Here is a 27,753-nt window from a genome sequence, read left to right on the forward strand (position 1 = left end):
TACCTTACACTGTGATTTTGATGCTTTGGAGGCCTCTTGCAGGGCGGCAGCCACTAGCATGGTCATTAGAAGGCATGCTTGGTTAAAGGAACAAAATTTGCCTGATCAAGTAAAAGCAAAATTACTGGATGCTCCTGTTCAATTTCAACATAATGTTTTGTTTGGGCCTAAGGCAAAATCCATGCAAACGATTAAGGATTTCTTACAAGTTCAGCCTCCTAGATTTAGCAGAAATTGGCCAGCTAAGAATTGGTCCTTTCCCAGCTTGGACAGGCCTCAGAGGGGTAGATATAGGCACCCCAGAGGGAGGGCCCAAGCACATACCTCGTATAGACCTAGACAGTGGAGTGCTTCCACCCCCACGGGTGGAGAAGATAGGTCTCAACCTTATAGGAAACAGGCTCAATGACTCCTCCTGCATGGCTCCAGGAATCTCTCTCCTGGAAGCTCCTCTGGGAGGAAAACTTTCTCTTTTTCACCAAAATTGGACTTGCATAACCCAAGACAAGTGGGTTCTGGATGTAGTTTTAAGAGGTTACAAATTCCACTTTCACACTGTACCAAAACCAAACGGATGGCCAGACCTACCAAAAACTCAATGGGTGGAGGCATTAAAACAGGTGAGGTCCCTCATGGCTATGAGGGCCATAGAACTGGTTCCAAATTCAGAGATGGGACAAGGCTTTTATTCAAGACTCTTTCTAGTTCCCAGAAAGCAAAATACTTGGAGACCCATCCTGGATCTGTCAGTCTTAAATACTTTCCTGGAGATACCAAAGTTCAAGATACTTACTCTGCAGCAGCTCCTGCCAATGTTGAGCAAAAATGCATGGATGGTGACATTGGACTTAAAGGAGGCTTACCTACACATTCCTATCAGACAGGAGTGCAGAAGATACCTCAGGTTTAGGGTAGGCTCGAAACATTACCAATTCTCTGCGCTGCCCTTTGGCTTGTCTACTGCGCCCAAGGTCTTTACCAAGTGCCTGACACCAGTAGTAGCTTACTGCAGACTCAAGGGAATTCAAATTTACCCTTATCTGGACAACTGCCTTATTCAAGCAGACAGCAAGGATGTCCTACTCCCAACACCTGGAATTTGTTCAAAATCTAGTCAAGTGCCTGGGATTCACTGTGAACGTAAAAAAGTCAAATTTGGCACCCACTCAACAGATAACTTTCCTGGGTGCTCTTTTAAGCACTACAACCCAGATGGCATTCCTGATGCCATAAAAACAACTACAGCTGGCTTCAACTTTCAAAAGCCTGGCGTTAATGTCTCAGCTAACTGCAAGGAAATTCCTGCAGGCTTTGGGTTACATGGCTTCCTGCATCCTACTCATACCATATGCAAGACTGCATATGAGGAAGATACAATGGTACCTAAAAAGCATATGGTCCCAGCATTGTCACAGTCTGGAAACAGTGATTGCTGTCTTGCCTTGCCTGCAAAAGGAATTTCATTGGTGGGCCACGGCATGTCTTCAAAACAAAGGGAAAGCCTTCAGTCTACCTCCAGCCAACCAAGTGATAACCACAGACGCCTTGGATTATGCATGGGGAGCCCACTTGCAGGGGAAAGGCCTGCAAGGTTTTTGGACAGAGGATCAGAAGCATCTACATATCAATTTAAAAGAGATGTTAGCTGTACAGAATGCCCTCTTGGCTTTCAGGGATCTTTTACAGCCAGGGCAGCCACTGATACGGACAGACAACACCACAGTTATGTGGTACATAAACAAGCAAGGGGGTTCACACTCCTACCCCCTTTGCAGACTAGCCATGACTCTGTGGAACACAGCACTAGCTTGCAAAGTGGATCTACAAGCTCAATTCCTGCCAGGGAAACAAAACACTCTGGCAGACCGCCTGAGCAGGAATCTGTCAGACCTACACAAGTGGATGCTAGACACCCAAATATTCAAGATGATTACAGAAGCCTGGGGTTGTCCGGACATAGATCTATTTGCATCTCCCCACAACTACCAGTTACAGACTTTTTGCACAAGGACATATCACAAGCTAGCATGGAAAGTGGATGCTCTCTCATTCAGTTGGAGGAACCTCTCTGGGTATGCCTTCCCACCACTGCCTCTTCTACCAAGGGTGTTATTAAAAATAAAACAGGACAAACCAAAGATGATCTTACTAGCCCCGAATTGGCCTCGACAATTTTGGTATCAACACTGATAAATATATCCCAGGAACCTCCTTGGATTCTACCTCAGATTCCAAATCTTTTGTCTCAACATCAGGGCCAGGTCCTGCACTCTCATATCAAAACTCTCAGCCTGGCAGCCTGGCGTATTCAGGGTCTATAATTACTCCTACCCTTACCAAACAGGTTATGGATGTCGTCTTAGAAGCCAGAAGGCCTAGCACTAGGAAATCTTATGCAGGTAAATGGAAGAGATTTTGCACCTGGATGCAGGCTCAGGAATCGGATGCTCACATTCCAAATATTCCATTGATTTTACATTACCTAACAGATATGTTGCATAAGGGTTTATCTTTTTCTTCCATAAAAATACATGCCTCAGCTATCTCTGCACATTATAATACAGATCCTCCAATTTTTTCACATCCACTTCTGAAACAATATCTCAGAGGAGCAAAGAATTTAAGGCCCCCTAGGACTCCACCCATTCCTGCTTGGGACCTCAATTATGTACTGGAAAAGCTTACTCTGCCACCTTTTGAGCCTGCTGCCACATCCAATATAAAGTATTTATCATGGAAGACTGTTATCCTACTGGCTTTAACTTCAGCCAGGAGAGTCTCGGAGTTACAAGCGCTCATGGCTGTGGAACCTTACATTATTTTTCATCAAGACAAGGTTTCTTTGAGGACTAACCCTACTTTCATGCCTAAAGTGGTTTCTAAAGTGGCTTTAAACCAAACTATTCACCTGCCAACTTTTTTCCCTAATCCACAAAATAAGGGGGAGAGGATCTTGCATTCTTTGGACGTACACAGGCAGTTTCGCTTTTACCTGGACAGAACCAAGGATATCAGGAAAACAGAACAACTGTTTGTTTCTTATGCAGCAAATTCCCAAGGCAAAGCTATTTCAAAACAGACCATTTCTAAATGAATTGCTCATGGAATCAGATTTTGTTACTCTCATCATGGAAAGCAAATCCCTGGAAAAATTAGGACTCACTCTACCAGAGCTGCTGCTACTTCAGCTGCCTTTCTCAGGGGAGTCCCTACCAAAGATATTTTGGAAGCTGCAACTTGGAGTTCAGTGCATACTTTCTCTAAGCACTATAATCTCCCTCTTTATTCTAAATCTAGGGCAGGCTTTGCTTCTGCAGTCTTGCAAGGCCTTTTAGCCGCCCCTCCTACTCTATAACCATCATCCATTATCTCAGCTTTGGGATTCAACCCTACAGTGATGACTGCAACAGTGAAACACGATGAACATAGTACAGTTGTGTACACTATGTAGATGTTCGAGTGTCTTCACTGTTGCAGTCTGGGTTACCCACCCTCCTGTCCCCTCTTATACTATTATTGGTGTGGTTCCCTGCTTCACCCTTCTTCTGAGGTGTATTTGCTACAGGGTATGGGGTTTGTTGTATGTTACATTTTTGTTTTACTTTTAGCCTTTATTTTTGGGCACCTGACATCTGGGGCAAGAAAAACTGGAGAACATGGTGTCGGCTGGGAGCTTTGTACCCCTGGCGCACTGACATCAGGGAGGATGAGTACACAGCCGACGCCGGACCCAGACTTTGGGATTCTGGCCGACCGAGGGCTGCCTGCCGGCAGGAAGAACCCTACAGTGATGACTGCAACAGTGAAGACACTCGAACATCTACATTTATGGTAAGTGTACACAACTGTACTTTTTCTCTGGGTGATCCAGTTTCCTCCCATGTTACAAAGACTGTTTCTCCCTGGACCTCCTCTGAAAATGGGCTTCGTTCCAAGTCAGACTTTCCTGGTAAACAAATGCTAAATAAATACATTTCATCAGAAATGCTGTTCATCTAACTATTCAGACTTGAGATCGCAGTTACATAAGGGATCAGGTAATTTGCCCTTTCCCCATTGTAGTGAAGTCTCAGAGTTGATGTATATGATTAGCGGTGAGTGTGAGGGGTCGATGAGCATTTCTGATGAAATGCCCTGCGATTAATTAATATAGACCCCCCCCTCTGTACATACTTTTTAGAAAGCACGATAAGCTTGATTCTTTCTGTAGGTCCAGGTCAGGCTTTGCTAAGTCCACTCTCCAGGGGCCCCTGGACTCTTCTCCTTCTACTTCATAAATGTAGTAAGCTAGGCTAATCTCCCCTTGTAGCTAAGGCTATTGCAACAGTGATCAGTATGATGAGCATAGTACAGTTATGTAAGTAAACTTACCATAACAGTAGATGTTCGAATGATCACTGCTGCAATAGCTGCTCCTTCCCTCCATACCTTTGTTTTTTGGTGGGTTGTTTATGCCAGGGTGTGGATATTTTCTTTTTGCCATTCTTAGCATTGCCCTTTCAGGGATCAGCCTCCTTCTCACTGTTGGCATGAAAACTCTCTGAAGGGCTTCCCAATCAAACCTGTTATTTTAGTCTATTCAGTTCAAGATGACTGGTGGTTTGGGTATGTGGAAGGTGCCCTGAAGCTTTGGTGGCTGCCCAACTGTTATGTTCTATGCAGGACAATAACCCATATAGATAATGCCACTGCAGCAGTGATCATTTGATCATCTACTGTTATGATAAGTTTACTTACACAACTGTACTACTAATTATTATTATTATTCCTCTAGCCAGACTGCACATGAGAAAGACTCAGTGGTACCTAAAATCTGTATGATCCCAATATCAACATCCCTTGACATTCCAGATACTTGCATTGGGATTTAAAAAAAGGGGGAGGGCTGCTTTGGTTGAGATATCAAGTCCGATGTCCATTTTGATCAGATTCAACCTGTGGGTTGTCTGATCTGGTTGGATCTGACCTCAGCGCCTCATACCAGAATAATGGATCTGAGAGCTCTGACTCCTTCCCTACCCACAATTCCCTCCTACTGTCTTATGTACCTTTGATCTTGTTTGCCACCTGTTTGACCAGACATGTCCTCTGAGCGCCATGCATTCACCATAAGTGACATTTCTGACAAATGTCTTATTCCTCCCTTTCCTAAAAGTTTTGTTAGAGTGTGTTAGGACTTCATTAGTCTTAGGATTAGTGTAGGTGTAATATTTTGCATAAATAGCCTTTTTTCATAGTTTAGTGTTCTATGTTAGAATTTTCTAGTAAGTTTTATAGAGATACTTAAATAGCCAGTCATTTAAATAGTTCTTGCAATAGTGTGTTTTTGCAGTGTACATTTTTCTATAGCATAACTTCTTTAATAATTGCCTTATAGTGTAGAGTGAAATTTGTTATTGGAATAATTTTTGTAGGAGAATTGCTCTGATGTCTGATGCATCAACTGGTTTCAAGAAGTGTTCAGCCTGTGGACACCAGATCCCCATTCCTTCTGTGTTTACTGCCTAGGTTAATCTCCTATACATGACAGTTACAGCATCTGTGCTGCCTTTGGTACTAGAGCACTTCTAGGCAGAAGAGGGAAACTTATTGTCAAAGGCTTACTTCTGCCTTGGACAGGTTCCACAATATCCTGTTAAGCCAAATTACCTTCTGCTTCTCCATCTACTGCTAAGAAGGAGGAGAAAGAGAGAGAAAGATCCAAAGAGAAGCACAGCGACAAACAAGATGAGAATAGACCAGAGGAGAGGTGGGTAGAGAAATCAAAGCAAAAGTCTCCGGATCCAGCTGCTCTACTGGGTCCAGCACCTAAGTTGTCATGGTAGTTGGATCCACCTGCAACCTGGATCTGAACTCCCTCTCTGAAGCCTACTTTTTGTCTGGAGCGATTTAGCCCCAGATTACATTCATCTCTTCTCCAGTCAAAGCTACCATTGAGACCAGCATCTGTAGCTTCTTCCTCAAGGTCTAGTTGATCCAACAGAATTCTTACAGAGATGGATGTCAGCCGTATGATGAGGAAATTCTTGAGGGCACAGATTCACTTGGGGGTCCTCCTGGCTCCATCCTCTGGGAGAGGGATGGGAATGGGCCCTTCAATCCCTTTCCATCAATTTCCAACGCGGTCTCCTTTCCATGAGCTGACGATTATTCAAGCTCCTCATCTAATTCTGACTTGTCTCTATCAGAGCCCCTGAGAAATGTCCCATGAAAAAGGACATGTAAATGGAAACACTTGGACTCTTCCCTAGAGTCTGTCACTGAAGACACAGACTTAGATGATGGAGAAAGACCCCCCCCCCAGGCTCACCGCACCTGAGGATATCATCTTTGGGGAATATTCTGGAATTGATTATGGGGGGGGGGGGGGGTGATGGTCCACAGAAACTTCTCCTTCTGATTAGTCTGTGTTCCTTGAAGCTTTTGGGTCTGGCCCATTGATGTCCTGGGTGGTCTTACTTCCTGATGCCTTAATAGACCTGGTTACTCAGAAGACTTGAAAGGAACCTGATGTAGCAGAGCCCATTTCGAAAAAAAAAAGAAAAAATCTTGGTTGCCCCAAAAGATAGGGAAGCATTGGTTAAAGGCCTCCCTGTAGATGCCATGGTGGTAGTTCCTTCTTAGTGGTTGCTGCTGTCTGAGGAGAGTTCCTCTGTCTGTCCCCCTAACTGGAAGACAAGAATGTTGGACAGATTAGGGAAATGGTCCCGTCAGCGACCTTCGGACGTTGAACTACCTAGCATGCCTGATACTTTTCCAAAGAGACATGGTCAAGGAGCTTTCAAATTCTCTTTTAGGTACTGTACCTTCAGACATCCAAAAGACTGTGGACACCCAAATGTGTACCCTATGTACAGTGTGGCCACGTGACTGCTGTCAAACACAGCTGATAGTACATCAAGAGCAGCTGGTACAGGTATTACCATGTGAATCCATTCCTAGAGGCTGCTATGTGATTTTGCAAAAAGCTTCAAGGCATCCTTTATCAGTGTCTCCCTAGCCAGTTCCACCCTGTTTGGACCTAAGGTAAAGAAAATCCTTACCGGGGTGAGCAAGATGGTAAGACCTTGTCTGCTGTGGGAATCTGTTTTTCTACTTCTCAAAGATCTTTTTCAAGAGATCAAAGAGGAGGTAGAAAAATGCTGTTAAAAAGAATCACAAGGTTTTTACCAGGACACACTTTGGGAAAGACCTTACAAAGTCAAAGGCAATTCAAATGGATGTTGTCTGAGCGGGAAAAACGGACTGCAGAATCAAGGTTTCCATGGGCTATTCACTGAGAACTTACCAGTGTCCCAGAATGGTGGCCCAACTACTGCATTCTGGAGGCAGTTAGGAGACACTTAGCCTTACACTCTTCAGCCTGGTAAACCATAACGTCTGATTAATGGGTGCTAAGAATAATCACCGGAGGCTATACCATATCCTTTTTGTGTATCCCCAGAAAAGATCAAAAGAGTCCTGATACGCCACCTGTTCAGCTGGAATCTGCAGCAACAGAAATGCTAAAGTTGCCCAACAAGAATCATCCAGGTGGTTCCCCCAGACCAGGTAGGATCCATAGTCTATTCCAGATCTTCTTTTAGTTCCAAAGAAGACAAGGAGCCTCAACCAGTATTGGATTTCAGCAAACTAAACCAATATGTTAAGCAGACAAAGTTCCAGATGGTCACTGTGCAGTCCATACTACCTATCTTAAGGAAGGATTATTAGATGTGCTCTATGGATCTCCAGGACACTTGCACATAATGATCCAAAGGTGCTCCAGGAGGTTTCTGCATTTCCGTCTGGAGGCCATTCACTGCCATTCAGTCTCACAGCCCTCCTGGGTGTTTAACAAGATTATGGCAGTGGTGGCAGTTCATCTACAACTGCAGGGGATCCAAGTCTTCCTGTATGTAGTGAATAGTTCCTAACTGCTATCTTTAAGGATCTACTATTGCAACACCAAACATTCCTTCTCACTCTTGAAAACTAATTGCGAATTTCAGTCAACCACAAAAAGAGCAAACTGAATCTCACACAGAACATTGAATTTATAGGATGCCAGATAGTCACAGCCCAACAAATTGCAAGACTTCCTGTAGCGAAAGTACAAATGTTAAGGTTCATATATTTTCAAGTGATGCAACATCCATACCCACAGGCAAGACTCGTTCTCTGTCTTTTAGTTCTGATGGCGTCTGCTATCACACTGATTCCTTTACAAGATGTCACATGAGAGTCATACAGTGGACACTGGCAGTACAGTGGTTATAGAAATTTTACTCCCTTCACACACCGGTATCCAACTTACTCAGGTATGCAGGAATCACATAAATTATGGTGGATTATGTCTCAGCCAGTAGTACAAGGCAGACATTTTTGCCCTCCTGTGCCAAGGACTGGGGGGCATTTTGAGGGGAAGACAGGTCAAGGGATGTAATCATCAGTGGAGGCCAAACTACACATCAATGTCTTGGAGATGAGAGCAGTTCCATTGCAGGCTTTTCAGGACCTTCTACCCAAGGGTGTGATCTCCATTCACACAGACAATATTTTGGTGGTCTGGTACATCAACAAGCAAGGGGGGAATACATTCATACCCTCTCTGCTGAGAGGCCATACATGTCTGGCAATGGGCGATGTCTTCTCACTGCTTTCTAGTGACAATGAACATTCCTGGGATGTCAGGTGATGCAACATCCATGTCTTTTAGGTCTGATGACCTCTACTTATCAGACTGGTCCCTTTTGCAAGATATCACATGAGTCCTACAGTGGACACTGGTGGTCCAGTGGCCACAGAAATTTCACTCCCTTCACACCAGAATAAGACTTACTGAAGTAGGCAGGAATCACATAAGTTATGGTGGATTATGTCTCAATCAGTAGTACAAGGCAGACCTTTTTGCTCTTCTATGCCAAAGACCATAGTCAGCACGGGCACCTCCCTTCTAGTGTGGGGGGTCATAGCGGACAGGTTGAACAGGAGTATCCTATTACCTCACGAGTGGTTTCTCAAAATCTTCAGTCACTGGGGCCAAGTTTGCTGCTTCCTCTTTACTTTTCTACCTTGGCTACAAGTGCAGCAGTTACCTTGCCCTCATCCCTCCATAGGGACAATTGCCGAGAAATGCTGTAGCCCATTTTGGCCTGCAGGTCTCCTTTATGCCTTTCCTGCACATTCTTCTTCTCATGCAGTTCATTCAGAAAATCAGGAGGTGCAAGACCAAGGTAATCCTCATTGCCTCCCTTTTGGTATTGTCAGTTATGGTTCTGCTTCATTTGGCATCACTTGCTGCACCCACCATTGGCACTTGATCCCACTCCGGATCTGTTTAGTCAGTCATCTGGGATGCCTCTACTCGATCTATATTCCCTGAAACTAACCTCAAGATTTTTGAAAGTTTAGCGATAGCTAAAGATGCCAGGCTATCCTTCTCAGTAGTACACATAATTTCTTCTTCTCAGAAGGACTCAACCAAAAAGTCTTACAAGAGCAGATGGAAAAGATTTTCTATTTGGGCATCTATGAAGGGTTTAGACCATTTTATCAGTACCTATTCCAGCGATACTGGATTTTGTTTCTGAACTTTGTGAGGTTTCAGTTACTGCACTATAAAAGTAGAGAAGGCCACCATCTTAAAATTTCCATGTAGAACACAATGATTAGTATGTTGCATCACTTAAGGTCACGAAAGCTTTCCTTAATGGAACATTTGTTTTGAGACCTTCTGTTAAAGATCCTGTTCCACTGTGGGATGTTAGTCTTACTGCAGTCATTGACCCAGAAACCCTTTGAACTTATAGTATCAGCAGATTAAAAATGTCTCTGTTGGAAGACTATTTTTCTGATTACCATCACTTAAGATGAGCTTCTGAGCTACAGGCACTTTCCAGCAAGCCACTTTTCCTTATTTTTCACAAGGATATTTCAATGAGAACTAACCCCTCCTTCCTTCCAAAGGCAGCATCAGAAACAAAATTAAATCAACAAATTGATTTGCCTGTATTTTCCAAAGATTTTTACCAAGGGTGAACACACTTTCCATACCTTAAATGTCCATAGAGAACTCAAGACTTTATTTACATAGACCAAAAGACTTCAGAAAATCAGACCAGCTGTTTGTACCAATTTCCAAGTCTAAACTAGGACAGCATGTACCAAAAGTTATGCTTTCTCGGTGGCTGATGATTTGCATTTCCTTTATTTATAAAACAAGGGACTGTCTGCATTCTAAACTCAAGGCAAAAAAAAAAAAAAGTACCCATTAGTGACATACATGCAGCAGCAACATGAGCAACAGCTCATACCTTTGTGTCCCATTACAGTCAAGAGCTCACACATCTTTCTTGGTGGCTGATAGATTGCATTTCTTTTATTTATAAAACAAGGTACTGTATCTGCATTTTAAACTCAAGGCAAAAAAACAGTACCCATTAGTGACATACGTGCAGCAGCAAAATGAGCAACAGCTCATACCTTTGTGTCCCATTACAGTCGAGAGCACACACATCCTTTGGCTCTGCCATTCTCAGAAATTTCCTTCCTGAAGTCCACCCAGGCCCTTTTTAGTCAGCTTGGGAATCTGTCCCACATGTTGAATTTGATAAAAATGGGCAACATTGACTATGAAAGTTGCATACTTACAGTAATAATAGATCTGCATTGTCCTATTTTCGTCTGGTTCAACATCCCTCCAGCCTTTCCCCCTTCCAAATTGCCACTTTACATCTTTTGGGGCTCTATCAGACCTTGTCAGGACTCTGTCTGTTTCCAGTTCCACAGCTCATTCCATAGGGGACAGTGCCATGGGCTTCTGTTTTTTTTCCCTCTTTCAGTTATTAGAGACTTTGTGGGATTAGTCACCAAACTTGATCTGAGGTAAATCAGCTAGGTGGAGGGGATAGTGGGTAGGGGAGGAGTCAGAGCTCTCTGAATCATTACTCTGGTTTAGGGCACTGCGGTCAGATCCAAATGGATCCGACAACCTACAAGTTGAACCAGATGAAAATAGAACAACATGGAGCAATTGTTATGCTAAGTACATAACTTTCATTTTTATCTGATTCCAGGTCTCCAATTTTTCTCTATAAAGTCCAGCACAATCTGTAAGTACAGGCATTTTACACTTTGCTTGGGGAGTAGTGTCTGTGGAAGTAAAAGTGCAGAGTCTTTGGAACAAAAAGGATGGGCCAAAACACATAAATGTAAGCGATGAAGGTCTGTGAATCCCTGGACTATTGCAAGTGATTACAGACAACACTGTGGTACTAAACATACAGGGGGAGCCAGATCTTGCTCTTTGTACAGAGTAGCCATGGTAGTTTGGGATATAGTTTTTCAGCATAATCTGTCTGCAGACATCTTTCATACTGTCAGAGCAAAATTTTTGAGGCAGACAAACTGAGCAAGACCAGGACAGACCCTCACAATTGGAAATTGAATCAGGTTCATCCAGGAATTGATCCAGCTTGTAAGGACCAACACATATGGATCTGTTCACCTCCATTCACAACAAAAACTGGTAAAATGCTGCTCCTGGACTCCTTGCAAGCAGACCTGTAAATCAGATGCATTTTCATTTCCTTGGACAGGAACATTTCTGTATGCTTTTCCTCTTTCCACTGTTTTCCACAATTATTCTGAAAATTCTGAAGGACTCTGTAAAGATCATTGTGGCAGCTCTGTTCTTGCCCAGGCAACAGTGGTTCTTCCTTGTTTTGGAAAAGGATAAACAATTTTTTTGCACAAGCGTGGCCGGACTTTTGGTCTGTGCCTTTGGTGCATCTTAAACATTTGATATCCTTGCTTAGTGATGCTGGTGGTCTGCTTAATGTTAGGATCTTTGCCTGTTTGGGAGTTTAAATGGATTAGTAGAATCTCGGTCAAATTATCATAGTACATCAGGTTAAAGGAGGAAATCTCACCATTGTGATTGTAGTCCACGGTGTTTATTTCAGGTAGATGAACACTGCTCCAACCTTACTGGTTAACTGTTAGAGGGCATTAAAGGGTTTTCGATCTGAGTGTTCTCCTCTGCCCCTATCCATAGGTGTGCATGGTCAGGCCCATCTTGCTAAGTTCACGAGGGGTGTGGTTTAGGTGGGATCAGTCCTGATTGTAAAATATCACATTACATGATAGAATTGTATATTTCAATGTAAAAAAAAAACAAAAAAACAAAACGGGTAAGCAATATCATATTAAACATAGATAAATGTTGTAAGTCTTTCTTATTCCTTATTAAAGCTTGTTGTGCTTCTAAATTCCTTCTCATCATTCTCCATCCAGTCCCTTGTGCTCAGAGTGTCGGTGTTCTGAAATTAGGGGAGGGAGGGCATCCTTACAGTGCGTCATTTTGATATTACAAAGTGGGTTTGGAAGTCTGCTGTGCTTTCAGTCGTTTTTATCAGATTATCCTATTTTCTTGAAGCTTCAAAAAATGAGTTGCCAAATATTTGGACCTTTCTTGAAAGTTAGCATAATTTCTCCTTTTGAAAATAAGAAAAATTTAGCCTTTGGTAGTCATTGTTTAGAAAACCATGAGAGTCCTTAGTTTGAACACCATTTGGTGTGAGGACAGGGACCCATATGATTCCTTCATAGTTTGTGGCACGGCTAGTTTTGGTTGAAAAACTTCATATTGAAGCATCAAACTACTAAAACTATCCAGAAAAAATGTTTAAGTGGTGACGTCATTTAGCAGGGGAGGCTTTCCTTGGAAGAGATGCATCTCTGATTGGGGTATTAAGCTGTACATACTTTGAGATTTCCTTCTTTAACCGGATGTACTATGTGATGATTTGACTGAGATTCTACTAACCTATTTTAAACTCTCAGAGTTAAATAATCTAACATCAAACAGGCCACCAACACCACTAACCAAGAATACCGAAGGCTTAGGGACATTAAAGGCACAGACCAAAGTCCGAACACATTCTGGTAAAAAAAATAGTTTTTCTATTTCTGTTCATCCCCCCCAAGGGAACAAGGAGAGAGCATGCTCTAGCCAACACAATAAGCGAAATGGGATGGTGCTACTAGATCTTTCTTTTGAAAATGACCAAGGGTAATTACCACAAGCTTCCTCACAGACTGGACTTTCTTACATAAGACAGTAGTTGTTTGATGCAGACCAAACTAAAACAGCTTCAGCTAAGTGCTTGAATAATAAGTTTAGTACTTTTAAGGTAGCTTTTTTTTTTTTTTAATAAGGGCAGGACATGTAGCAGGTATTAATAGAGCAAAAAAAAAAAAACTGTTGCTAGGAAATCACATATTACTAAATGGAAAACAATTTTCTAATTGGTGCCAAGACAAGAACGAAGACCCTTTTAAGGCTAGTGATGTTCTTCATGTTTCACTGTTGCAGTCATTACATTTGGGTTATCTGCCTGCAGGTAGCCCTCAGCCGGCCTGAATATCAGTCTTGGAATCCTGCGTCGGATGCTGTCTTTCCATGACGTCAGGTCATCAGGGGTATAAAACATGCAGCCGACGCCATTACATCAGTCTTTCTTGCTGCACGGTGCCCGAAGCAGTTCGCAAGTGCCAGTCGGCCGACTCCTGAAATTTTCGTTTTTGAGTTTCAGAACCGAAGTCTACAAAAAAGCTAAGTACCCCGTTGGGGATCCTTTTTCTTGCTCTTAACCGATGTCAGTAAAAGTTAACAATTGTATTACCTGTGGAAAGCAAATACCTCATAAAAAATTTCATTCGTACTTCATTCCTTGCTTAGGCCCAGACCACAACGTCCCTCGCTGTTGGTTTTGTGCCTTATTCAAACCCCGGACTATTCGTCGTCAGTTTCTTTTTGCAGCAAATTATTTTGGGACTCTGTTTAACTATCCAGAAATGGATTCAGTAAGCCATCAGACTAGCGACATTCCAAAAAAATGTAAAGAGAGAGAGAGACAGACTGCATAGGTCCAAAGCTGCCGATGACGCTTCCATTAAGCTAGTCGCCAGTTCATCGGTACTCAGTGAGGTGCTTTCACAGGCCCGGATACCCACTACTTCAGATTCGCAGGCCTCTACCGAGACCCATTCGGAGTCTGGTATGCCGCGAGATGCTTGTTCGACTATGGAACCTGCGGCTGTCTTTACCTTGGATGGGTCTGGAGCTGCTGTGCAGGCACGGGCTTCTGAGGGTGTATTCAGGCCCTACTGACTTGCATTTCAAACCAACGCCTTCTTCTTCTTCAAGGCCTAAAACTTGACCCACGTCTAGAAAACCAACGTCCAAACCCGCATGGTCAGGCCCTTATGTCTAAAAAACAAAGGATAAGAATGGCTGAAGGCCTTATTACTTTAATTAGGGGAAGCCAGCCTTCACCCTCTAAGAGACCTAGAACTGATTTTACTTCTGATTCTTCTGATCAGGATTCTGAAATTTCTGTTTCTTCTGATTGCCAGGATTTGCCCTTATCCACCTATGAGGGTTCTGATGCAGAGGATTCCATTCCCTGTGCTTCCCCTCCAGAACATTTTTCTTTTGGTGAAACCTTGCACACTCTTTGGGAGCATTTCCATTGAGAAAGCCAGAATTACTCTGACTCCAAAAAGAGGCTTTGAGAATTCTTACTCCTCCCTCAACACAGGCCTTTAGCTATCCCTCCTGTCCTGGACATTGTAAATGATGCCTTCTTGGAATCTAGCCTGGCCCCAGACACTTTACCTCCAGCTCCCAGGAAGCCTGACAGGTATTACAGAGTACCCGACTCTCACAAGTTCCTCTTCAGAAATCCTACTGCGGACCCAGATACCATTTCCCAAGGACCTAAAGGCATTAAGACTACTACTGCCAAAAAACCCTACCCCCTCTGATAAAGATTCCAGGGCCTTGGACAGATGGGGTAAAAAGGTATACACTTCTGCTACTTTGGCCATTAGGGCCTTAAATTGCCAGTTTCATATGTTATCAGCAGCATATTATGGGACTACTTAAACAGAAAATGATGTTGATTCCTGACTGTGCTGAAAATAAAGAATTACAGGATTTAATGCATTCTGCTGAACAAGTTGGTAAACATACTTTGCAATGTGGTTTTTGACTCTTGAGAAGCATCTTGCAGGGCTGCTGTCACTGGGTCTGTACTTAGAAGGCATGCTTGGCTTAAGGAACTAAATTTGCCAGGTCATGTTAAAGCTAAATTACTGGATGCTGCCTTAAACCAAGACCGCTTGTTTGGCAACAAAGCAGAAGAAGTCCTTAAAAAGATGGAGGAAAAAGCTAAATCTATGCAAACTGTTAAAGATTTCCTGCAAGTTCAGCCTCCTAGATTTAGCAGGCATTGGCCTTCTAGGAATTGGTCCTTTACTGTCTCTTCCAGGCCTTCTCAGTCCAAACCCAGAAACAGCAGACCACCTAGGCTACAGTCTCAAGGTACTCACAGGCCTCAGCAGTGGGGGGCTCCCACTTCCAAAGCTGGAAGTGGTAAGACACCCCCCTATGGAAAAATGTCACAATGACTTAATCTTAAACCTTCCAAGCCCTGCTCAACTGCCTGCTCCCTTAGAGGGAAAGATTGCCCTGCATGCAAAAAACTGGGAACTCATTACCCAGGACAAATGGGTTTTAAATATAGTTTTGCAAGGATACAGATTCCACTTCCACACCTTACCATCCCCAAACGGTTGGCCAGACCTACCCCCAAATCAGTAGGCAGAGGCTCAACAGCAGGTTCTCTCTCTTGTACTTATCAGGGCTATTCAACCTGTCCCAGCAGAAGAAAGGGGACAAGGTTTTTACTTAAGACATTTCCTGGTACCCAGAAAAGACAGCTCCTGGCATCCTATCCTGGAACTCTCTGTTCTAAACACGTTTTTGGTAATCCCAGAATTCAAAATGCTAACACTTCAACAGCTGCTTCCTATGCTAGGCAAAGACGCCTGGTTGGCAACCTTAGACTTAAAGGAAGCTTACCTGCATATTCCAATAAGGGAATCTTGCAGGAAATACCTACGCTTCAGAGCAGGCTCCATGCACTGTCAGTTCTCTGCACTTCCCTTTGGCCTATCTACTGCACCAAGGGCATTCATAAAATGTCTAGCTCCAGTCATTGCATTTTGCAGGCAAAGAAATATTCAAATATATCCATACCTGGACGATTGTCTAATTCAGGCAGAAAGCCAGGACATGCTACTAAAACATCTGGCATTTGTAAAGAAACTTCTAACCTCACTGGGGTACACCTTAAACGAAAAGAAATCTCATCTAGTACCCTGCCAACAAATTGCATTCCTGGGAGCAAGCTTGAACACAACCTCCCAGATGGCTTACCTCACGCCAGAGAAACAAGTTTATTGGACAGCCTACTTCAAACTACTGGCCACAAAGACCCAGCTATCTGCAAGGAAAATCCTGCAAGCCCTGGAGTTCATGGCCTCTTGCATTCTTCTAATTCCATATGCAAGACTGCATATGAGGAAACTACAATGGTATCTAAAAAGCCTATGGTGTCAACATTCTCAGGACCTGGGATCAATGATTCCTATCATTCCTTCCATAAAGACAGAGTTCCTTTGGTGGTCTGAGGCCTGCTACCATAACAAGGGGCTCCATTTTACTCTACCAGCTGCCGCCCAAACCCTAACAACAGACGCATCAGACTATGCATGGGGTGCTCACTTAGCAGGGCAGTGCATTCAGGGCAAATGGAATCCGAGTCAGATGCACCTGCATATCAATCAAAAAAGAAATGTTAGCTGTACAGAATTCCATGACAGCCTTCAAGGACCACATACTTCCAGGACAATTATTGGTAAAGACAGGCAACACCACTGCTATGTGGTACATAAACGAGCAAGGGAGAACCCACTCCTACCCTTTCTGCAGACTAGCCATGGCTCTGTGGAACACAGCCTTGAGCTAACAAGTGCACCTACAAGCTCAATTCCTGCCAGGCAAGCTAAATTCACTGGCAGACGACCTAAGCAGAAATCTCATGGACCCACACGAGTGGAAACTGGAACCAAAGATATTCAACCTTTTGAGAAACAAATGGGGGAATCCAGAGATAGACCTGTTTGCCTCCCCTCAGAACTACCAGTTGGACAAATTCTGCACAAGGACTTCCCACAGTCAAGCTTGGAAAGTGGATGCCCTGTCCTTCACCTGGGAAAGCTTCGCAGTTTATGCATTTCCCCCTCTGCCTCTCCTCTCGAAAGTTCTGCTAAAGATCAAACAGGATAAACCGAGGACAGTACTGATTGCACCAGACTGGTCACACAAACACTGGTACCCCCTCTTGCGCAGTATCCTTCCCTGCTGTCTCAACAGGAGGGCCAGATTCTGCACCCTCACCTTCAAACCCTGAACCTTGCAGCCTGGCTAATTCCTTGAGCTCTCCATTAACATTCATCGGTAAGCAGGTGCTAGATGTCATTCTGGAGGCAAGGAGGCCTAGTACTAGAACATCCTATGCTGAAAAGTGGAAAAGATACTGTTCCTGGAGCCAGACTCAGGGGATTGGCATGACGGTGCCCAGCTTACCGCATATTCTTCAGTACTTAACAAGAGATGCTTCACAAGGGCCTTTCCTTCTCATCAATTAAAATTCATGCCTCTGCCATTTCAGCTCATTATAATACTGAACTTACCCCTCTTCTCTCACCCCCTGCTAAAGCAATTCCTCAGAGGGGCCAAAAATTTAAGACCACCCAGGAGAGCCCCAACTCCAGCCTGGGACCTTAACTTTGTATTGGAAAAGCTCACTTTACCTCCTTTTGAGCCAGCTGCAACTGCAGAGTTGAAATTCCTTTCTTGGATAACAGCCTTCCTTCTACCCATCACTTCAGCAAGAAGAGTGTCTGAATTACAGACCCTCATGGCAGTGGAGCCATTCATCATTTTCCATGCAGTCAGGGTGTCCCTCAGGACCAATCCTTCATTTATGCCCAAGGTGGTGTCTAGTGTGGCCCTTAATCAGTCCAGTCATTTGCCTACTTTTTTCCCAAATCCACAAAACAAAGGAGAACGAATACTGCACTCTTTGGACGTGCACAGGCAACTTAGATTTTATTTGGACAGGACTAAGTGTCTCAGAAAATCTGAACAGCTGCTAGTTGGCTTTGCTGCAGGGGCAGAGGGGAAGGTCATTTCAAAGCGAACCATTTCTAAGTGGATAGCCCGTTGCATTCATTTCTGCTATAAGCACCATGGAAAACCTACCCCACAGGGGATAAGATCACTTTGCACCAGGGCTGCATCTACCTCTACAGCCTTTCTCAGAGGTATCCCTACCAGGGACATCCTAGAAGCTGCTACCTAAAAGCTGCTACCTGGAGCTCTGCACATACCTTCACCAAGCATTACCACATGCCTATTTTTTTCTAAAACCAGAGCTGGTTTTGCCACTGCAGTTTTTCAGATCTTAATAGCTGGTCCTAATGCTCTCTAACTTCTTACTCCCTTCCTTAGCTTTGGGAATCAACCCAATGTAATGACTGCAACAGTGAAACAGGAAGAAAATAGTACAGTTGTGTACACTTACCATAAATGTAGATGTTCGAGTGTATTCACTGTTGCAGTCTTGGTTACCCTCCCTCCAGCCCCTTGACTTCTTTTGGCTATACTTTTTTTCTTTTTTAGTGTATTTCAGCTTTCTGGTATATTTGCTTTTTGTTGGAGGTGTAACCTAACCGATAATTGCTTTCCATTACGGGGGCAGCTGACATCTGGGGCAAGAAAAACGGATGTAATGGCGTTGGCTGCTTGTTTTATACCCCCAACGTCATGGAAGAAGTGATAGCATCCGACACAGGAATCCAAGACTTTGATATTCAGGCCGGCTGAGGGCTACCTGCAGGCAGATAACCCAAATGTAATGACTGCAACAGTGAATACACTCGAACATCTACTTTTATGGTAAGTGTACACAACTGTACTTGGTCTTTCTTACTTCTCTATCAAGTTTCATTTGTTGGCCATTTCTGCATGTCTGTCTTTTGATCTTGCTATTTCAGTGTAGTCCTGTGTTAAAATGTTTTTGAAGGAGGTGTTGTATACCAGGCCATCTAGAAAAGAGGTGTCTCTTCCTTGGGATCTCAATTTTGTTTTGGAAAAATTAACTTTTGCTCCCTTTGAACCAGCTGCTCAGATTGATTTGAGGTTCATAACATGGAAAACAGTTTTGCAGATTACCTTGAATTTTGCAAGGGGGTTGTACCTCACAAGATGCTTCCAACAGCTGGAAAGACCACAAAAGTACCTCACCAAGAGGATTACTGGCCTCAAACATATGTCCTATGCAGCCCGACTGGAAAAACTCCAGCTGTACTCAGTCGCATATCGCTTACTCAGAAGTGATCTCTGCCTGACTTACAAAGCCATGTCCAGCTCAGAATTGATGGACATGCTCCACCTAACGAAATCCAAGTCACTGAGAGCCACTCGCTCTAGTGAGCTAAACCTCGCCACAACAATAAATAGAACATGCTGGAGGGATATATTCCTGTCACAGAGACTCCCCATGCTTTGGAACAAAATTCCTAACTACATTAGGCAGAGCCTCTCACTAACACTCTTCAAGAGAAACCTTGATCCCTGGGATCACTTCATTGGCTCTTCTTGACAGAGGCTCAGTTAATTAATCAATGGGGTGGCGAAAGGCTGACACACTCTGGCTAGGCTTATAAATGCCCTCTGGCAGATAGCCTAGTACCTACCTATGAACGTATGAGTGTCTGAGTTGCCAAGCTCCCATGGTGGGGCAACTTTATCTCATTTTTCACAAAGATAGGGATGTTCTTCGTGTTTCACTGTTGCAGTCATTACATTTGGGTAATCTGCTGGCAGGTTGCCTTCATTTGGCCTGAATTCCAAAGTCTTGGGTCCTGCATCGGTTGCTGTCTTCTCTTCCATGACATCAGGTCGTCAGGGGTATAAAACATGTAGCCGACACCATTTTCTTTAGTCTTTCTTGCCGCGCGGTGCCCAAAGCAGAAGCATTTCGCAAGTGCCGGTCGGCCGACTACTAAAATATTCGAGTCTGAGTTTCAGAACCAAAGTCTTCAATAAAGCTAAGTATCCCTTTGGGGAAACTTTTTTCTTGCTTTTTACCGATGTCAGAAAAAGTTAATAATTGTATTACATGTGGAAAGCAAATACCTCATAAGGATTTCCATTTATACTATATTCCTTGCCTAGGCCCTGATCACAACATGCCTGGCTGTCAGTTTTGTGCTCGATTTAACCAACGCACTCTTAAGCGTCAGTATATTTTTGCATCAGAGTATTTTGGAAACAGATTTAACTACCCAGAAATGTCGTCGGTTAGCAATCCGACTACCAGAGTACATAAAAAACGCAAAGAAAAGGACAGAGAAAGACAGTCGAGATCCAAAACCGATGACAAAGCTTCTCCTAAGCCAGTTGCCAGTACTCAGTGAGGCGCTTTCACAGCCCCTGATACCCACTACCTTTGAGTTGCAAGCCCCTACCGACACCCATGTAGAGTCTGGCATGCCGCAAGATACTCAAGGTATTGGACCGATGGATGCATCTCCCTCAGATGGGTCCGGAGCCGCTGAGCAGGCGCCATCTTCTGAGGGTGTATTCAGACCTCAACATTTGTATATCAAACCGACGACAGCTGCAAAACCTAAGACAAAAGCAATTTCTAAAACTAAAAAACTGACGTGTGAGCCACATGCACAGGCCTCTACACCTAAAAAACAGATGATCAAAATGGCTGAAGACCTTATTACCTTGATCAGGGGTACCCATCCCCCCTCCAGATAAGAGGCCTAGGCAAGACACTGATTATGAATCTTCAGAACAGGTTTCTATTTCTTCTGATTTCTCTTCTGATCAGGAATGATCTATTCCTCCCTATGAGGATTCTGATGCTGAGGAGTCCATTCCATCTGCATCTCCTCCTGAGGATTATTCATTTGGAGAAACCTTGCATACTTTGAGGGAGCATTTTAACTGGGAGAGTCAAGACTTCTCAGAATCAAAAAAGAGGCTCAGGGATTTCCTCCTTCTCCCTCAGCACAAGCCTTTAGCCATTCCCCCTGTATTAGACATTGTGGATGATGTGTTTTCGGAGTCAAGCTTGACCCCTGACTCCTTACCTCCGGCTCCCAGTAAGCCTGATAGGTATTACAGGGTCCCTGACTCACATACATTTTTATTTAGAAACCCTGCTGCTGATCCTGAAACTATTTCACAGGGCCCAAAGTGAGTTAAGGCCTCAACAGCAAAAAATCCTACCCCCTCTGACAGAGATTCAAGGTCACTGGACAGATGGGGAAAAAAGGTTTATACATCTGCAACCTTGACAATCAGGGCCTTAAACTGTCAATTTCATATGCTTAAGTACCAACAACATGTTATGGGATTGCTGAAACAGAAAATGATGTTGATGTGCAGAAAATAAAGAATTGCAGGAATTATTGCATGCAGCTGAACAAGTTGGAAAGCATACTTTGTAATGTGGTTTTGATTCTTTAGAGGCCTTCTGCAGGGCCGCAGTTACTGGATCTGTGATTAGAATGCATGCCTGATTAAAGGAACAAAATTTGCCTGATCATGTTAAAGCTAAATTGCTAGATGCACCTTTACAGCATGATTCTCTGTTTGGTATTAAGTCAGAAGAGGTTTTAAAGAAAATGGACGACAAAGCTAAGTCTATGCAAACTGTTTAAGACTTCTTACAAGTGCAGCCACCAAGATTCAGTAGACACTGGCCTACAAAAAATTGGTCCTTTCCTGTGTCAGACAGAGCTCAAAGGGGCAAATCCAGACGCCCTAAGGTTTCCAGATACCAGGAGCAAGACTCATATAGGTCAAAGCAATGGGGCGCATCCACCTCCAAATCTGGAGGAGATAAAGTGCAAACTTTATAGAAAGCAATCCCAATGACTTCCCTCTCCCAGCACCAAGCACTTATCTTTTGGCAGCACCCATAGAGGGAAAATTAGCACTTTTTGCTCAAAATTGGCAGTTAATAACCCAGGACAAGTGGGTAATAAACATCATATCACAGGGATACAGATTCCATTTCCACACTCTGCCAACGGCAAAGGGTTGACCAGATCTGCCAAAAAAATCAATGGGCAGAGGCACAGAAACAGGTTACGTCACTCATGGATATGAAGGCCATTCAGACAGTACCAGAACAGGAAAAAGGACAAGGTTTTTACTCAAGACTGTTCTTGGTACCCAGAAAGGACAAGGTCTGGCGGCCAAAACTAGATTTATCGATTTTGAACACATACCTGAACATTCCAAAATTCAAAATGCTGACTTTGCAGCAGCTACTGCCCATGCTGAGCAAGAATGCTTGGCTGGTGACTTTAGACCTAAAAGAGGCATACTTGCATGTCCCAATAAGACAGTCGTGCAGAAGATACCTCAGATTCAAGGCTGGCTTAATGCATTACCAATTCTCTGCACTGCCCGTAGGCTTATCTACTGCACCCAGGGTCTTTACAAAGTGCCTGGCACTAGTAATTGCATTTTGCAGACAAAGAAGTATACAAATATATCCTTACTTGGACGACTGTCTCATTCAAGCAGAGAACAAGGACACTCTTCTTCAACACCTGGCGTTTGTGAAAAGGCTTCTAACATGCCTAGGGTACACAATAAACGAAAAGAAATCACAACTGGTACCCTCCCAAAAGATAACATTCCTGGGTGCAAACTTGAATACAACTGCCCAGGTGGCTTACCTCACACCAGACAAACAAAGGCAACTGACTACTTACTTCAAACTGATGGCAACAAAAGCACAGTCTTCTGCAAGACAAATTCTGCAGGCTCTGGGCTTCATGGCATCCTGCATTGTACTAATTCCATATGCAAGACTGCATATGAGGAAACTTCAATGGTACCTAAAATGTTTATGGAGTCAACATTCACACCGTCTGGAAACAATGATTCCTCTCATTCCCTGCCTACAACAGGAGTTTCTATGGTGGGCAAAGGCCTGTCACCAAAACATGGGATGGCCCTTCACTCTACCCCCTGCCAGCCAAACCTTAACAGACGCATCAGATTATGCCTGGGAGGCCCTAATGGCAGGAACATGCATTCAGGGCATATAGGCACCAAAACAAATGCATCTATATATCAACCAGAAAGAGATGCTAGCTGTTCAAAATGCCCTAACAGCCTCCAAGGACTTACTTCATCCAGGGCAACCACTGATAAAGACGGACAACATCACAGTCATGTGGTGTATAAACAAACAAGGAGGCAGACACTCATACCCCCTTTGCAGATTAGCCGTGGCACTGTGGGACACAGCTTTGACCTTCCAAATACATGTTCAAGCTCAATTCCTGCCAGGAAAACAAAACACTCTGGCAGACGATTTATGCAGAAACCTTATGGATCCTTACGAGTGGAAACTAAATCCACAAGTCTTCAACATGATAACAGAGAAATGGGGGGGGGGGCCCAGACATAGATCTATTTGCCTCTCCTCAAAATTATCAATTGAAAAGATTCTGCACAAGGACTTATCACAGACAAGCATGGAAAGTGGACACACTATCCTTCAGTTGGAAAAACCTATCAGTTTACGCTTTTCCTCCATTGCCTCTTCTACCCAAGGTCCTCCTAAAAGTCAGACAAGAGAGGCCAAAGATGATATTAATTGCCCCGGACTGGCCCCGCCAATACTGGTATCCAGTCCTAAGGAACTTGTGTCAGTACTCAGCTTGGACCTTGCCTCAAAGACCACAACTACTGTCCCAGCAAAACAATTAGATCCTGCACAATCAACTACAGACTCTGAACCTGGCAGCATGGCTAATCATGTAATCATACAAACGACACCTCTCAGTAAAGCTGTGATGGATGTCATTTTGGAAGCCAGAAGGCCTAGTACTAGAACATCTTATGCTGACAAATGGAAGAGATTCTGTGCTTGGAATCAAGCACAAGGAACTGATACAGCAGAACTACATATTCCTCAGATATTACAATACTTGACTGAGATGCTTGACGAGGGCCTATCTTTCTCATCAATCAAAATCCATGCCTCTGCCATTTCGGCTCATTACAATACAGAGCCACCAATCTTTTCTCATCCTTTAATGAAGCAGTGTCTTAGAGGAGCCAAAAATTTAAAGCCTCCTAGAAGATCACCATTACATGCATGGGACCTCAATTATGTGTTGGAAAAGCTCACCCTGCCTCCATTTGAACCAGCTGCTACCGCTGATATAAAGTTCTTGTCATGGAAGACAACTCTGCTACTAGCAATTACTTCAGCAAGAAGAGTTTCAGAGCTACAAGCCCTCATGGCTGCAGAGCCTTTTATCATATTTTACCCAGACAGGGTGTCTCTGAGGACAAATCCTACTTTTATGCCTAAGGTGGTTTCCAGTGTGACTCTTAACCAAACAATTCATCTGCCAATTTTTTATCCAAATCTGCAGAACAAAGGGGAGAGAATTCTGCATTCCTTGGACGTACACAGACAGCTAAGATTCTACTTTAGCAGGACTAAAGTTCTAAGAAAAGCTGAGCAACTATTAGTGTCATATGCTGCAGGATCAGAAGGAACGGCTATTTCAAAGCAGACAGTTTCAAAGTGGATAAGCCACTGCATCCGTTTCTGCTACTTACACCATGATAAACCTGTACCCAAGGGCATTAGGTCTCATTCCACCAGAGCTGCAGCTACTTCAGCAGCCTTTCTCAGAGGAGTACCAACCAATGACATTCTAGAGGCTGCTACTTGGAGTTCTGTTCACACCTTTACAAAGCATTACCATTTGCCCCTCTACTCTAAGTCCAGGGCAGGCTTTGCCACTGCAGGGCCTTATAGACACCCCCTAATGCTGTTTAGCTCCAGCCTCCCAACCATAGCTTTGGGATTCTACTCAAATGTAATGACTGCAACAGTGAAACACGAAGAACATAGTACAGTTGTGTACACTTACCATAAATGTAGATGTTCGAGTGTATTCACTGTTGCAGTACAGGTTATCTTCCCGCCATCCCCCTGTCATTCTAAAGTTTATCTTTCCTTCTGTATCTTCTACAACCCATGTGATGTATTTGCTTGTAGATGAAGGTAAAGTTTATATTGATGCATGTATATATAATATTGCTACCTTTTTGGGGGCACCTGACATCGGGGGCAAGAAAAACTAAAGAAAATGGCGTCGGCTGCATGTTTTATACCCCTGACCACCTGATGTCATGGAAGAGAAGACAGCAACTGATGCAGGACCCAAGACTTTGGAATTCAGGCCGTCAGAGGGCAACCTGCCAGCAGATTACAGAAATGTAATGACTGCAACAGTGAATACACTCGAACATCTCCATTTATGGTAAGTGTACACAACTGTACTTTTTATTGAGAACTAATCCTCATTTTATGCTTAAATTGGTATCCAAGTTTATTTTGAGCCAAGCTATATATCCTTCGCTCTTCTTTCCAGAACCTAAAAACACGGGAGAAATGATTCTTCTTATGCTGGGTATCCACAGACAACTGGGGTACTATCTTGACAGATGTAAAACTTTCAGAAACTCTGATCATTCACTTCTAATGAAAGTAAGTAAAAAGGGGTAACCAGTGTCAAAGACGACCATGTCCAAATGGTTAGCACATGCTGTTTCCTTTGGTTACATTCACCACGACAAGGCATTTCCAGTCCTGGTTAAGGTGCACTTTATCAGGGTCTTATCAGTGGATTTTTGGAAATTGTTCCAGAAGAAGAATTTGTCTCTCTGTCTGTGCCTTTACAGAGCACTACAAACAAGATTCCTTTTTAAGTGTATGGCAGACTTTGCTAGGATCATTCGCTACATGTTTCTGGACCCACAACCTTCCTCCTACCATTCAGTATACCATATGGTAGTCTGCTCATTGCTAAGGCTTTTGCAACAGTGAGAATACTTACCATAAGAGTAAGTGTTCAAATAATTGCTGCTGCAGTGGACTCTTTCCCTTCCATTCCCTTTATTTTTGTATTTTTTTTTGACAAGGCAAGGAGTTTGATTTTTACTTGCCTAGCTAGCATTGACCTCTTTCAGAGCTCCTAGCCACACTATCTCAGTTGGCAAGAATGCTGTGAAGGTCTTGGCATCCAAACAATTGATTTTCTTTAGCTCTGCTTGAGCTACCAGTGGTTGGTTTGGGAATATGTCCTTAATCTCTGGTAGCTGGCTGGCTGTGATATGCAGGATGTAATCCATATAGTTAAGGCTACTGCAGCAGTGGTTATTCAAACTTCTACTGTTATAGTAAGCGTACTTAGAGAATTCTGTTTTTTGTTTTGTCAGGGAGTACTTAAAATATGGATGCGTAATGAGGGCAGTGATCAGCATACAATAGTAGTAATAGTTTAATCTATTTACTTATAGATAACAAGTATTTGTATGCAGTTTTTGCCTCTGCTGCCTGTTGTTCAGTTCACTTTCTGCCAGTTAATCTATTCATTCTCTCAACAATATAACAAAGTCAGCTGAGAAGAGCCATCATTTAGACAGCCATCAAGGGTGGTTTAATTCTTTCTATTAGCCCTGTGTCCTTCACACATGCTTAGTTCTGCTAGGAAAGGTGGGTGCCTGGCTAGTACTTGGGTGGTCCCTTACTTCCTTACAGTATGTGTACCATCAATCTATCCAGCCAACCAAACGCAGAGCACAGCAGGTAGTTCCCCCTTGGCTCCAGTGAAGAAGTCATATTTATTCATCAATCATTTTAAACTATATTTTAAATTAATCTGTGTGTTTTGTGGTTTTATTGGGAATTGCCTATGGCAAATGAGTTAACTATGATTAAAGAAAAATTAAAACTTAGCTGCAGATTTAAAGACAATATTGTTTTTTTTTTCTTCACAGGCTGATCAACGGTTTGTGTGGAATGGATATTTTTTAAGAGAATTTTCTGCTCAGCCAGAGGTATGTCCTGGTAATGCTTGCTTGCTGCAAAAACTGAAAATAGTTGTGTAACTGTACATCTGTGTGTGTATGTATGTATATCTATCTATATATATATATATATATATATATATATATATATATATATATATATATGTGTGTGTGTATGTATATATATATACATATATATATATATATATATATATATATATATATATATATATATATATGTAAAATCCCACTCTTCTCCATTCTGGGAGGAGGAGGAAAAAGGAAGACTTCCCTGTTTTGTCAGAATGTTGTGCCCTTCCATGGGGAAGCTGCTGTTGCCATTAATAGTGTTGAACTCATTTGTCTGTCAAAAAGAAACAGAAAACTAAACTTTTATCTGCTACTCCTCAAATTTCTTTAGACAAGAGTTGTTTACTAGGTCTGGCTCAGGGTTTAATTCAGGCTGTTGATCCTGAAGACATTTAAGATTCTGAATCTAGACTTGAAGATGAAAGGACAGATACAGGGTTTTCTTAGATTTCTGATTCAGACAGAGGAGAGCTCTGTGTCTGATTCTCCCTGTGGGGTTTCTCTTTCTCCAAGACTATTTCAAAATGTGCCACTGTTTTCATTGGGAGAACCCTGAGGTTTTTTAATCTCTCAGAAAATATTATGAACTGTTACAGAAGAAGTTTCCCTAAGCTTTCCCATTCCTTCCTTTCTGTCAGATGTTCTTCATCTCACATTGCTGCAGTCCTTACATATGGGTAGTCCGCTGTCCTCGGTCGGCCCGAATACCAAAGTATTAGGCTGACGTCGGTCATGGGCGCTCAAATCTGACATCAGAGCGTCAGGGTATAAAAGCGCATGACCGACGTCATATCCTCAGTCTTTTTTGCCGCATGGTCCGATGCAGAAGCAGC

At 43.1% G+C, this 27,753-nt stretch overlaps 1 protein-coding gene across 1 annotated transcript in view; it reads left to right on the forward strand.

Moving 5' to 3' along the window:
* Window positions 1-27,753, forward strand: part of SACM1L (SAC1 like phosphatidylinositide phosphatase) — a 1,643,742-nt gene that overhangs the window by 274,814 nt on the left and 1,341,175 nt on the right. Inside the window, exon 5 of the mRNA XM_044065524.1 lies at window positions 26,801-26,860. Coding sequence (XP_043921459.1) covers window positions 26,801-26,860 — 60 coding nt within the window. The remainder of the gene's footprint in view (window positions 1-26,800; window positions 26,861-27,753) is intronic.

This window comes from Protopterus annectens, chromosome 3.part0 (genome assembly GCF_019279795.1).
Source record: "Protopterus annectens isolate FY-2018-M chromosome 3.part0, PAN1.0, whole genome shotgun sequence".
Taxonomy (NCBI): Eukaryota; Metazoa; Chordata; order Ceratodontiformes; family Protopteridae; genus Protopterus; species Protopterus annectens.